Here is a 14,626-nt window from a genome sequence, read left to right as displayed (position 1 = left end):
CTGTAATATCTGGACAATCTTGAGATACCTCTGTGCAATTTCACTGCTCTCTTCTTTTTGATTTGTGATTTTTTTTTTTTATGTATGTCTTGAGTATTCGTGATAGCTTTGTTGTATGTATGAATGTGCTACAGTGAGAAAATTAAGCAAGTTATTTCCTGCTCATTTTCCTTTTCAGTTGTTTTTTTCCGTTAGCCTTGCTTTGCTCTTGTACCTTGAGACCTTGTGGATCCACCATTCCCAGCCCATTCTGTTGCCCCTCCCACCACCAAGAAAAGACGCTGTGTTGTTTTTGGTCCTGATTACATTTGCCAATATCTTTTTTGATTTCCATTTTACTTTCAATGTTTTTTCATTCACATCAAAGATGATGAGACAGAGTCGACAGAAACATCTGTCCTGAAAAGCCACCTGGTTAATGAAGTTCCTGTCTTAGCAAGTCCGGACTTGCTCTCTGAAGTTTCTGAGATGAAACAAGATTTGATCAAAATGACGGCCATCTTGACCACAGATGTGTCTGATAAGGCAGGTTCGATCAAAGTGAAGGAGCTGGCAAAGGCCGGTGAAGAAGAGCCAGGCGAGCCCTTTGAAATTGTAGAGAGAGTGAAAGAGGACTTAGAGAAGGTGAATGCAATCCTGAGGAGTGGAACATGCGTGAGAGACGAAGGCAGAGCACGGAGTTCTCAGTCTGAGCGGGAGCTGGAGGAGGAATGGGTTATTGTCAGCGATGAGGAAATCGAAGAGGCCAAGCAACACGCCCCAGTAGAGATCGAGGAACGGCCATGTGTAGAGGTCAGAGTAGACAGAGAGACCAAGGCCAAAGTAGAGAAGGACTCTACTGGGTTAGTTAACTACCTCACAGATGACCTAAATTCATACACTGGTCCTCATGAAAAGAAGCCAGCTCCAGAAAAGTCAGGGGAGACGAGTCAGGCTTCAGCTATTGGCAAGAGCTCTGAGAGTCATAAAGGGAAGGCCACCTCAGCAGAGGAAAAACAGAGCAGTCAGAAGCAGCTCAAACCAGGCCTGGCGATCAAGAAGCCAGTGCGGAGGAAACTCAAAGAGAAGCAGAAACAGAAAGACGAAAACTCGCAAGGCAGCGAAGAAAAGACCGAACTTAAGAAAGGTAGTTCAGAGGAGTCGGTAGATGAAGACCGGGGCCTGGCCCCTGAACCCCTTCCCACTGCCAAGGCCACCTCTCCTCTCATAGAAGAAACTCCTATTGGTTCCATAAAGGACAAAGTGAAGGCTCTTCAGAAGCGAGTGGAAGATGAGCAGAAAGGTCGAAGCAAGCTGCCAGTCAGAGTCAAAGGCAAAGAGGATGTGCCCAAAAGGACCACTCCCAGGATGCACCCAGCTGTGTCACCCTCTTCAAAATCATCGCCTTCCTCTAAAGCAGAAAGACACTCTTCCCTTTCTTCCTCCGCAAAAACTGAAAGGCACACACCAGTGTCACCGTCCAGCAAAAACGAAAAACACTCACCCGTGTCACCCTCGGCAAAAACCGAACGGCATTCACCAGTATTTTCAGGTAAATCCGAGAAACATTCACCTGGTTCCCCCTCAACCAAAAATGAAAGGCATTCCCCCGTGTCATCTCTAAAAACAGAACGACACACACCTGGGTCACCTTCAGGTAAGACAGACAAACGTCCGCCGGTGCCATCATCCGGAAGAACAGAGAAACATCCTCCAGTGTCACCTGGCAAAACAGAAAAACGCTTGCCTGGTTCCCCCTCTATAAGAACCCCAGAGAGGCCAGCACCTGGCTCTGCCACTGGGAAACATGAAAAGCACCTCCCCGTGTCTCCTGGGAAGACAGAAAAGCAGCCGCCCATCTCTCCCACCTCCAAAACCGAACGGATTGAGGAGACAATGTCTGTCAGGGAGCTCATGAAAGCATTCCAGTCAGGTCAGGACCCATCTAAACACAAAACAGGACTCTTTGAGCACAAATCAGCAAAACAAAAGCAGTCGCAAGACAAAAGTAAAAGTCGGGTAGAGAAAGAAAAGGGGCACACGGTAACCCAGAGAGAAACGCAGAGAATGGAAAATCAGACAGCCAAGCGAGGCCAGAGATTCCAGGTCTCAGGAGCTACAGAATCCAGAAGGTTCCGCTCTACCACCATCACTGTTGGGCTCAGGATGGAAGATCCAGTTAGGGAAAGGTTTGAGAGAACCCCCATTATTAAAACACCCGAGGTCGTTCCATCAGTGGCGGCAGAAGACAGCCGTCGTGGGAGTGAGGTCCCTCAAGAGAAGATTGTGGATGAGCAGGGAGACATGGATTTCCAGATCAGTCCAGACAGGAAAACCTCCACTGACTTTTCTGAAGTCATCAAGCAAGAGTTAGAGGACAATGACAAATACCAACAATTCCGCCTCACCGAGGACACAGAAAAGGCTCAGGTTCATTTAGACCAAGTAATTACAAGTCCCTTCAATACGACATTTCCACTAGATTATATGAAAGATGAGTTCCTTCCAGCTCTGTCTTTACAGGGCGGCGCTTTGGGTGGCAGTTCCGAAAGCCTGAAACAGGAAGTGATAGCAGGCTCGCCTTGTGGCAGCCTGATGGAAGGCACACCTCAGATCAGTTCAGAAGAGAGCTACAAACATGAGGGCCTAGCAGAAACTCCTGAGACAAGTCCAGAGAGTCTTGCTTTCTCACCAAAGAAAAGTGAGGAGCAAATTGAAGAGGCTAAAGAAACTACCAAGGTAGAAACACTCCCAGACATTCATTCAGACAAAGAGCTTCCTGTATCTAATGACATTACTGATAGTTCTGAAAAACAAGGTGCTGGGGTCGCTCCGGGTTCAGAGCCCTCTACAGAGCATTCTCAGAAGGAGGTCACCCAAGACCCTCCCAAAGATGTGTGCTCCAAACAAGATGGCTGCCCTGAGAGCCAGAGTGTATCATTAGCAAATGAGACACGCCAGGCATTTACTGAGAAAGGGTCCTGTGGTGAAAGTCAGCTCCCACTTGTTAGTTCAGCTTATAAGACACAGCCAGAAAGTGAAACTCAGGAATCCTTAACTCCCCCCGAAGTGACAAAGGCCTTCCCACCATCTGATGCTTCCGTCAAGACAGTTGAGGGAACAGAACCAAAGCCCCAGGGAGTTATTAGAAGTCCCCAAGGGCTAGAACTTCCTCTCCCTAACCGGGATAGTGAGGTCCTTAGCCCAATGGCTGATGAATCATTAGCAGTCAGCCACAAAGACTCTCTGGAAGCCAGCCCCGTGCTAGAAGATAACTCCTCACACAAAACCCCTGATTCTCTGGAACCAAGCCCTCTAAAAGAGTCCCCTTGCAGGGACTCCCTTGAAAGCAGCCCGGTTGAGCCTAAAATGAAGGCAGGAATTCTCCCAAGTCACTTTCCCCTCCCTGCAGCTATTGCCAAAACAGATCTTGTTGCTGAAGTGGCCTCCATGCGTTCTCGGCTGCTCCGAGACCCCGATGGCAGTGCTGAGGACGACAGTCTAGAGCAGACATCCCTCATGGAGAGCTCAGGGAAAAGCCCCCTCTCCCCTGACACCCCCAGCTCTGAGGAAGTTAGCTATGAGGTCACACCCAAACCTTCAGACTCAAGTACACCCAAACCGGCTGTGATTCATGAATGTGCAGAAGAGGATGACTCTGAGAACGGGGAGAAGAAGAGGTTCACACCAGAAGAGGAAATGTTCAAAATGGTAACCAAAATCAAAACGTTTGATGAACTTGAGCAAGAAGCAAAGCAGAAAAGGGACTACAGGAAAGAACCCAGGCAGGATGGGTCCTCCTCCACCTCGGATCCCGATGCTGACTGTTCAGCAGAAGTGGATGACGAGAAACAGATGGAGGGCACAGAGGGTGAGAGGGAGGTTCCTGTCTTGGTGACTTCAGAGAGCAGAAAGGTTTCTTCTTCCTCCTCGGAGAGCGAACCTGAGCTGACACAGCTGAGTAAAGGTGCTGACTCGGGACTTCTGACGGAGCCGGTTATTCGAGTGCAACCTCCATCTCCCCTCCCATCCAGCATAGAGTCTAATTCCAGCCCCGAAGAAGCAGCACAGTTCCAGCCCATAGTTCCCAAGCAATATACTTTCAAGATGAATGAGGAGATTCAAGAAGAGCCAGCTAACTCAGAAGACAAAGATTGCCAGTCCCATTTAGTGGAAGACAGTCAGACTCATTCTGCAGATGCCGCCGACGGGTCTGATGGTGACCTGAACAGAGAGACTGCTCAGCCAGAGACCTGTGATGGCCATGGTTGTGAGACTGTGAGTCCTAGCAACTCAGCCATTCCTGTCTCCCTAGGAGTTCAGAGTCCAGAGCATAATGATGTCAATAAGCCCCTGGCCATTGATCAAGACTCACGAGCTCACCAGGATACTTGTGAAAATGAGGGAGAAGAAAGAGAGTTTGATCCTTCTGGAGTGGAATCTACTCAAGCAGGTCTTCCCAGTGAAAGCTCTTCCTTGTCTTCTTCATTGCATTGTGCAGTACCTGAAGGAAATGAATCAGCTAGAGAAATACCCTCCCCATCTTCCCCTGTAAAGGTAGAGGTCACAATAACTGACCAGGCTTTGGAGAGCATGTCTGAGGACTGTCCCACTCAAGACTCATCTAGTACAACTCCAACAGAGAGGTTTGCTGTGGACGTTCCAGTGTCTGATTTAGCTGAGATTGATGAAAATTCTGATCCTCAAATCATCAGCCCTTATGAAAATGTCCCTTCCTCATCATTTTTCTCTGCTGAGCCCAGCAAAATCCAAACAGATACCTGTCACACCTCAGTTGTTCATTCACCTGAAGTGTATTCTGTTATCATCAGATCCTCTCCTGAGGATGTGGCAGTGACAAACGCCTCTACTAGAACTGTCTCAGGTGAAGAATCTAATTGTGAGAGCCATGATCTAGAAACTGAATCCGAGCAAAAAAGTGCTTTGTGGGCGGTGCAGTCTGATGCACCTCCCTTGTCTGGAGCACCCAGTGCATCAAATGCATCAGCAGTCATTGGGGAACAAGTAAGCAAAGTCATCATCACCAAAACGGATGTTGATGCTGACTCCTGGAGCGAGATCCGTGAAGATGATGCAGCCTTCGAAGCTCGAGTGAAGGAGGAAGAGCAGAAGATATTTGGTTTGATGGTAGACAGGCAGTCACAGGGCACCACACCTGATACCACTCCTGCTAGGACCCCAACTGAAGAGGGGACCCCGACAAGTGAACAAAATCCATTCCTCTTTCAGGAAGGAAAGTTATTTGAGATGACCCGAAGTGGTGCTATCGATATGACCAAAAGGTCCTATGCAGATGAAAGTTTGCACTTTTTCCAAATCGGCCAAGAATCCAATGAAGAGACTATCTCCGAAGACTTGAAGGAAGGGGCCACTGGGGCTGAGCCTCCACAGATGGAGACTACAAGTGAGTCACTGGAACTTTCCGAACCCAAAGAAGCAATGGATGATGAAGGAGAATTACTTCCTGATGATGTAAGTGAGGAAATAGAGGATTTACCTGCTTCAGATGCTAACACTGACTCCCTAGTGATAATTCCAGCTTCCACAGAAACACCCACCAGAGAGGCTGTATCCACAGAGGTCGAGGAGCCACCCACCACACAGTGGAGTGATTCTCTGAGTACTGTGAAGCAGACACCATGCCCTACCGTCCCCGAACCTGTTGGTCAGTTGGACTTCTCCGCAGTCACTAGGTCTGTTTATTCGGAGCGGGACGATGAGACCCCAGAGTCTTCCCCAGACGAACAGAAGTCTGTGATTGAGATCCCTACTGCGCCCATGGAAAACGTGCCTTCTGCTGAAGGCAAACCCCAAGTTCCTATCGGGATTCTCCCCACTTTAGTCCCAGCCCCTCCATCTGCAGAGGATGAGAGCGCATTTTCTGATGATTTCCCATCTAGCCTGGATGAGGAGAGTAAGGAGGATGGAGCAAAACCAAAGTCCAAAATCCCCGTCAAAGCACCCGCCCAAAGAACTGAGTGGCAGCCCTCCCCTACAGACATATCTCTCCAGAAGACAGCTGTCCCCCAGGGACAAGACACGCTAAGCAGAGCACCAGATGGTAGAAGCAAGTCAGAGTCAGATGCTAGTCCCTTGGATGCTAAGACCAAATGCCCAGTGAAAGCCAGAAGTTACATTGAGACAGAGATGGAGAGCAGGGAGAGGGCCGAGGGGTTTGAGTCAGAATCAGAAGAAGGGGCCATGAAACCAAAGCTCTTTGCATCCCGACTGCCGGTGAAGAGCAGGGGCAGCTCATCTTCCGGCAGGACAGGCACGAGCCCCACCAGAGAGAGCAGGGAGCACTTCTTTGATCTTTACCGAAACTCCATAGAATTCTTTGAGGAGATTAGTGACGAGGCTTCCAAACTAGTGGACAGGCTTACACAGTCAGAGAGGGAGCAGGAACCACCTTCAGACGACGAAAGTAGCAGTGCCCTGGAAGTGTCAGTCATTGAGAATCTGCCACCCGTTGACATTGAGCACTCAGCTCCCGAGGACATCTTTGACACAAGGCCCATTTGGGATGAGTCCATTGAGACTATGATTGAACGCATCCCTGATGAAAATGGCCATGACCGAGCTGAAGGTATTTGCCAGCCACTGGGAATCCCTGTGCTACGCATGTCATAAATTTGATAGAGATTTTTTTTTTTTTGGTAAAGTTTTGTTTTATTTTGTGATTTATGTCTCATTTTCTTTAAGCTTTCTGTAGTGGTTAATGTGTTTGTGTAAGCCCTTTGTGTTTCGTGCTTTTTCTGTATATTCTTGTCTATGAAACAATCTCAAGATTGAGTAATGAGAATGCTTATTCAAACCAGAACCAGAACCAAGCAACGGGGGACCTCGCCTTTCTTTAGCTGCTGCATGGAAAGCCATACAAGCTTTGAGTTTTGTTGTTCTGATGTTCCAGGTTTAGCCTCGAGTTAACTACATCTGCTTTTACATGTGAGCATATGGGTTTCACATTACAAGGCCTCCTTACTCTAATGTCTAATTCTTGGTGTACTTTGATCAGTACATCCAATTTTGTCATGATTAGGAAGCCCTTTACTCAAAACTATTTCTCACATTCCAATATTCCAATTATTGTGGGTCTGTTTTTCAATTCAGAGAGGTCAGCTTTCAGATACCCATGACAACCAAATTAGTCCAACAAACCTGAGGTAAAAATGAATAGTGAAAGTGTTTGGACAGGATTCAGCAAACAACAAAATCTCAAACTTTGCACGATATGAAGGAATGATGGCTCTTGGAATTATATATCTATTTTTTTTTTTAAAGGAAACCATGGGTCGCTTTGAGAGGTTACTGTAGGCTTCCATTATTTCTAAATGAAGACTTATCCTTATGTGGGTGACATAGAATTCCCTGATGCTGTCCAGCAGTCCACAGCAGTTAAAAGCGAATTGGATGAATTCTAGTTGTGTGAGAGTGTATACTACATGGCTTTGCTTAGGAACAGGCAGCCAGAACCTTTGCCTCAGAAGCACATGTCCCACCAGCAGGACCTACAAAGCTCATATGCCTTTGTCCTGCCTTCTTCTAACGGTCGATAGGACATTGATGTTGCTGGCCTCAGTTTAAGGGCAGGCTTCAGATAATCCTTAGTGCTTTCTTTCAGATAGGACGTGGTGGTGACTGATACCTCCACAGGCATGAGTACTACAATCCAACCAGTCACTCCACTTCTGTAGCCCATCTCTGATTTCTCTGGGGTTTCATGTATGCAGTGAGTGGACAGTTGTTTTATTCTTCTTCTTCAAAAGCATAAAAGGAAAGTCCTGAGATAACTAGACATTCTATTCAGTTACAAGTCTTCATTAAAGGGATATGGAAGCAGATGGTTTCCACACATCACCACATGGGATTCATTCCCCATTTTATCCCAGAAATCAGAAAACACCACTTCATATGACCTAAGCCGTGATAGCTAATTTGTGCGACTATTAGATATTAGATCGAGTGACTTCCTTTCTTGGATGATCAGTACTATGGTTCCCCTCTTGTCCCAGACACTCTTTGGCCATTCTGTTTTTGACCTTCTGTAGATCCCCAAGATGAGCAGGAGCGGATGGAAGAAAGGCTGGCTTATATTGCTGATCACCTTGGCTTCAGCTGGACAGGTAATTGGTGTGACCCAGGGTTTCTACAGAAAACCTGAACCTTGAACATCCAGTTCAAGATCTTTTCTTTTCTTTCTTTTATTTTTTTTTCCTTTGCTTTTCTTGAGGAAGACTATATGGAATAGTGCAACGAAAAATCTATCAGTTGAGAAATCTGACTGCAGCAGCTAATAGATGATTCTCAACAGTTTTGGAGTTTAGAACTTGAGAGTTGAAGACTTTGAGATGGCCAGGCTTCAAACATTCTTAGATTCCATTTTCATAATATTTTGTTTCTGTTTTCCTGAGACAAGTTCTCACTCTATATCCCAGGCCAACCTGGAGCTTTCTATGTCACGTAAGCATGCCTAAGCTCATGGTACTCTTCCTACCCCAGTGCCGGGAATACAGATGTGAGCTGCCATGCCTGACAATTGTCATAACATTCGAGATGCTTCTTTTTAATGTTTGATGTCAGGCGTCTTTCAGAGTAAATAGTTCCTAACCTATGCTCTGGGCAAATGTTAAAATATGTATGAATGAGATGTTGCTCTGATTTTTTTGATTTTTATTTTTGAGGCAGGGGTGTGGAAGCATAGAGTATATGCTCAGTGATCTATTAAGAAAAGGTGAATTCTAAATCCATGCTGTTACTTACAAATCATGATTTATGAATTTAAAATATATTTCTCATTTGCCTGTGACTTAATAGTAGGTAACATGTAAGTAGGAGGCCTAGTTAACTTGCTCATTTACCATTTTAACTCTGATGTGGCTCCTTATGTGTCACTTGGATATGCTGCACTGAGACAAATGGCATGAAGTTACTACAATCCCATATTTCTTAAATATTGGGTAGTTAATAAGTATCTATTCTCAAAGATGATTGATAATTTTGAATATATGACTGGAAGCCATAGAAATAGCCATTTTCTAACTTTTAATAATTTTAGAAATAATATTGAAATACCAGATGTTTACCTGAGGGGTTTTTATAGCAAAGAATAATACCAAAATATCCCCAGTTGGCATATTAGAAATTCATTATTTTCCTTGAATACATATACATCCATACATATACTAAATGTGTTAGGTACAGAAAAGTTGGCAAAGAGATCATATCAGCTTCATCTCAGGAACATCTCTTCTCTTTGACACAAGCAGGCTTCCAGCTACAGATTGGATAATTCGTACTTTTGCATGTCATCCCAAAAGCCAGCCTTAAGTTCTAGCTGGAAAAATTTGTGTCAAATTACTGTGTCTCAAACTATCTTTGTCAGAAAAAAAAAATATAAACTTGTGGGTGGGTAGGTGAGCAGGGGGGGGAGGGTATAGGGGACTTTGGGGATAGCATTTAAAATGTAAATGAAGTAAATACCTAATAAAAATTGGAGAAAAAAAAGAAAAGTTGGTAAAAATGAAAACCTTATAACCAAATAGAACAAAAGAAAAGGAAAAGGAAATACTTCTCTAAAACATAATTACTAGATAAAGGATAATTTTAATATTGAAATATATCAGTTAGATAATAGAAGTCATTGCTTTTATACACAATTGTATACCTACGCATTAGAATAGCATGCACAAGCATTAACTATTCATATAGAATGTTAATAGTAGAATAAAGAAACTTTTCATAGAAGGAACATCTGTGACAGTGTTTCTCTATGAAGCTCTGGTCATTCTGGAACTCACTATGTAGACGAGGCTGGCCTCGAACTCAGACCTGCCTCTACCTTCTATATGCTGGGATTCAAAGTGGATATCATTACATCTAACTGAAGAAACTTTTTGGCTTCCACCATACACAAGTTTAATGCTTCCAAGTCCTTTCCTTCATGCACCTCAAATCAAGAAAAAAGTGTACCTGATCTCTATAAGTTAGCCACAGCCAGTATTTGCATACATTTCCAGAAACAGGATTTGTAAGAGTTAAAAATTTGTAAAAGTTAGAAATGCTTTGTTTCTCCTGTTTTTCAGTCATTTTATTTTTTATTATCTCGTTTAAAAGTATGAACAAGTGATGACAGTCTGATTTTCATTCACATTTTATCCCTTTGCCCTTACTGCTTCCACAGTGGCACTAATCAATTCTATATCCAATTTTAAGGGAGAGTGAGAGTGAGCAAAGTGAGGGTTAGTGAGTGTTAGTATGGCAAACTCGTGTATGAGTGGCTTCTAACACAAATTGCTCACAGCAGCACAAGGCCTTATATTGCTTACACTTCAAGAAACAAGGTATGGAGACTTAAACCTGAATCCAGTGTGTTGAAAATGTAGCCTTTCTTTGTTGTTCTAGAATTAGCAAGAGAACTGGATTTCACTGAGGAGCAAATTCACCAAATTCGAATTGAGAACCCCAACTCCCTTCAAGATCAGAGCCATGCACTGCTCAAGTACTGGCTGGAGAGGGATGGGAAGCATGCCACAGGTAGGTGGGGGAATGTCATGGTAGAGGGGGATCTCAGCTAGATCTAGTGGGTCACCCAGTGATCCCATCCTTATAAAATCAGCAAGAGAAATTGTCAAGAGTCATCGCTTTTAAGAACCACTGCCAATGAAGCAGAGAGCAAGCTTCTATCGGTTTTAGAATAATCTTGTTCCATGAAAAAATCTTGCGTGGAATGTTTGTGAACAATGTCGACTATTTGGAAATGATAGCAGCACTAGTGGCCAACAGAAAGTTCACTGAGACCTAAGAGTTTCAAAGTATAGTTAGTGGGCACATCGTGTAGTTGTAACTATTTATGAGTGGTGTATTTGCCTTCAGTTTATGTTTATAGTCCTCTCCTCTCTAGTCATTTAGGTCTGTGGTGGAGGGGAACCAAATAGATACTCTGTATGATGACTGATAATTTATATTATGACCCTTTGGGAGAAAAATGGAAAATGAAATAGATCATAGCTGCTGTACAGGTTCAGCGCTTTCTTTCACTTCTCCATGAAGATCTTCATATCTATTACTGTTTTTGTTATGGATGCTGTTATTTGGTTGTTTTGGTTTTTTGTTTTGAGGGGTTTTTTTGTCCTTTTTTTTGTGTCTACATTCATTTTTAGAAGCATTGACAGATTTAGCAAATAAAAACAGAAAGCTACTTGAATAAACTTAAAAACAAATTATCAATAAATATCTTTTAATATAAATATGTTTCCCACTGTATTTGAGATGTACTTAAAGTTTTTGTTTTTACCTAGATTCTAGTTTGGGCTGATTGTTGTCATCTGGCAACTCTGCCTTTAGGGTTTATAGTGTGCAGGCTGCATGTATCACTACTTGCCTCTCTTTACAAGCTAGGTCCAAGCTAGGCTTTGCCAGGTTCTTATTTGAATACCAATAACGTAGTAAAGCAGCTGAATGAAAGAAATCCTAAAAAGAGTATGTCTCAGATGCAAGGGATGTCTTCTCTCCAATGTCTCAGATACTATCCTCATCGAATGCCTCACCAAGATCAACAGGATGGACATTGTACATCTCCTGGAGACCAACACAGAGCCCCTCCAGGAGCGCATGGGCCGCAGCTATGCAGAAATAGAGCAGACCATCACACTGGACCACAGTGAAGGTCAAGTGATGTCTCGTGGGGATAGGGGATAATACAAAAGCTGGCCCCACTGCCTTCACTGTTTAGGCATCAAACCTTCGGTGGTAGTATATTTGTTTACATGCCACCTCAGTTCTTTCTCAGTTCATGGTGTCCCCTCTGCTCATTCTTCATTATCTCCCTGCCATAGGTGGCCATCCAGTCCCTTTTTCCTCAGTTCCTTTGGGAACACTTCATGCACTGACTTGTTTAAAATCTACTTTAACCACAAAGTTTTATGTTATGCACTAACACACCTTATCAGTAGCTATGCAGTTTCTAAGCACTACAATATCTAAGCATCATGCTTCCTTCTCCATTTCTGAACCAATAATTCTTCAGATGCACTGGAGCCCTTGGCCACTAGCCCTGTCAATTATAAGTAGTCATTTATACTGAATTTATTGTAATGTGTTTTTTAGTCTGTCCTTCCTCCTTCCTCTTCTCCCAAGTCTTCCTTCCCCCTTTCCTTTCTGATTTGTACTTTCACTTCTTCCTTCAAATTCTCAACATTTCTCTTCCCCTTATTTATTCTTACTTGCTTGGTTTACTTCTAATTTGGTAGAAACATCAGATTATAGGTAAATCTCCACACCTTTTTATCAGAAGATATACCAAGATAAGGTGTCTGAGTATATACACTCTACCTCCTTCCTGCCACAATATACTAACTTCTCTTCTTTGCTAAAGCTATTACATCTTTTCTGCTGATTCTCATCCTCTATTAATCAAGGCCTTCATTCCTGCAAATATCCATCTGGGTCTTATAATTGGAACCATGTCTAAAGCCATTGCAACACACTTAAGAGTTCTGTCCTTGAAAGGAAAATAAAACAAATAGCTCTTCCGACTCTAAGTTGTTCCTCTCTGTGTCTGTTCTGTTTCTTTGTCGACTTCCTTGAAACCTCTTCAAGAGAGAGGCTAGAATGCCCTGTTGCTTCCCTTCTCTCTTCTCCTTTCTCCTTAGACGTGCCTTGTTTCTTCTTTTCTCTCCTTCCCCTGAGACCTCTGGATACTACTCTGGTCCATCTTATAAACTCCAGTAATTGTTTCCCTATGACCAAATCACCAGTGTTCAAGTTCCTTCATGCCTTGGTAGCATCTGATCAAAATAATTAATCTTTTTTTTTTCCAACCCCATCTTATTTGCTTTCTTCACCTTTCCATAACATCTCACTTACCCACCCCCAGCTAGATCTCTCAGTGATTCATCATTGCTCTTGATGTAATGAAATTCCTTACTCCTGCATAAGAGTGCCTACATAAAAAGAATACTGAACCCAAGGCAGTAAGGATTCCTCTTACCATTTGAAATCTGACTGGACTGTCGCAGGAGATGCCTGCTTATCATTAGGGTTTCTTCAGACACTTTGGCATTTAGGAAGTGCTCCCACAATTCTCTGTGGCACCTGTGGCCTCATTACCGTGCATCTTTTTCTGACTACTCCTTCCTTAGGCTCTTCAGAGTGATGACCATGCTGAAGTCAGGCACAGCATCTTGCTCATCTTTCTAACAAATGGTCCTATAGCAGATTGTGAAACATAATGACCCTTAACAAATATACCCCTAGCATAAGTGAGACTCATAAATATCTTCTCCCCTGCAGGGTTTTCAGTCCTTCCAGAGGAGCTCTGTGCTGCCAAGGAGAAGAAGGAGCAGGAGGCTTCCAAAGAAAGCGAGTCTAGCGACCACCCGCCCATGGTCTCTGAAGAAGACATATCTGTCGGTTATTCCACATTTCAGGATTGCCTCCCCAAAACTGAAGGGGACATCCCAGCAGCAGCACTGTCTCCCCAAGTGCACCAGGAGCCAGTTCAACAAGATTTCTCAGGGAAAACGCAAGACCAGCAGGAATACTAGTGAGTTTCAGAAGAAAGTCTGTTAAATGCAGCTCCAGAGTTGCAGCTGCTATGACAGCTGTAACAGGGAGAGCAGCCCTTCGAGGGAAAGTTCCAGAAACCTCATAGTGCCCTGTAGGCTGTGTTGTAGAAAAACTGAAACAGTCAAGATACAAAGTTGTGACAGTGTTGTGTGAGGCTATTCTACCTGAGATAACTTCTAGTTTTGTGACCTTGAACAATCCCCAAATACTTCAAATCTCCATTCCCACATCTAGATATGATCATGACACACGTGTTACTTATTTAATAGAATCAGAGCCCAAAGATAAGTCCGTGACTCACCTTTGCAGCTTGCTCCTTCCTGAGCACCATCATTACTTACAGGATTATCGTATCTTGTTGCTTCCACATGGTGCCATGACTACACTAGAGTTTGAACAGTGATGGTGTGAGAACAGCAGCCCATGAGTACTTCAGCAAAGCTATGGAGTATCTAAGTATAAAACAGTGTAATGTAAATTATGTACACAGAATCCAATACCATTAGTATGAGACAGGATGAAGTAAGACTAAGGATAGAGAGGCTCACAAGGATCCTAGAGCCAACAAAGGATCAACTCAGATCTTTACCAGGTAATTGAGAGAGCTCCCTCAGCAACACCTCTCTGCAGGAAGACAGAGGAGCCCAGGAGAAGCAACGTTACTGTGTCAAGAGCTCACAGCCCAGTATTTTCATGGACATTGAGTGCGTTTTGTTCTATGGTCACTGCAATATGAGAAGAGGGAGACTTGAAATGGTTTCTTCCTTGGGGGTACCATCCTCTGTTACCTGCCCAATAGAGTGCAAGGCAGAACATACAGGAAAGGTTAAAAAATAGGGCGACATAGAAAGGAAAATGTGGGAAGACCGGGACCCCTAGAAAGGCAGTCAGGGGATCTGTTATCAGTGACAGGACAGAAAACTGCTAGATACAAAGCAAGGAGCGGAAAAGGCTAACACGTTCTTAGTTAGAAACTGTTTGACCGAAGTGGATTCTCACAGCCAGCTATTGGATGGAACACAGGGTCCCCAATGGAGGAGCTAGAAAAAGTACCCAAGGA

At 43.9% G+C, this 14,626-nt stretch overlaps 1 protein-coding gene across 13 annotated transcripts in view; it reads left to right on the top strand.

Moving 5' to 3' along the window:
• Ank2 (ankyrin 2) overlaps positions 1-14,626 on the top strand; it is a 569,474-nt gene that overhangs the window by 541,784 nt on the left and 13,064 nt on the right. For 10 of the 13 annotated variants that reach the window (XM_029537925.1, XM_029537924.1, XM_029537920.1 and 7 more), the window contains 4 exons: positions 8,049-8,123; positions 10,402-10,533; positions 11,522-11,665; positions 13,291-13,543. In XM_029537925.1, coding sequence (XP_029393785.1) covers positions 8,049-8,123; positions 10,402-10,533; positions 11,522-11,665; positions 13,291-13,543 — 604 coding nt within the window. Of the gene's footprint in view, positions 1-367; positions 6,587-8,048; positions 8,124-10,401; positions 10,534-11,521; positions 11,666-13,290; positions 13,544-14,626 lie in introns of all 13 variants that reach the window. The other 3 variants (XM_021195385.2, XM_029537915.1, XM_021195386.1) reach the window with 1 other exon arrangement.

Source organism: Mus pahari, chromosome 4 (assembly GCF_900095145.1).
Source record: "Mus pahari chromosome 4, PAHARI_EIJ_v1.1, whole genome shotgun sequence".
In the NCBI taxonomy this organism is placed as follows: Eukaryota; Metazoa; Chordata; class Mammalia; order Rodentia; family Muridae; genus Mus; species Mus pahari.
Note: the sequence above shows the minus strand (reverse complement) of the source record. Positions and strands in the feature narration are given on the sequence as shown.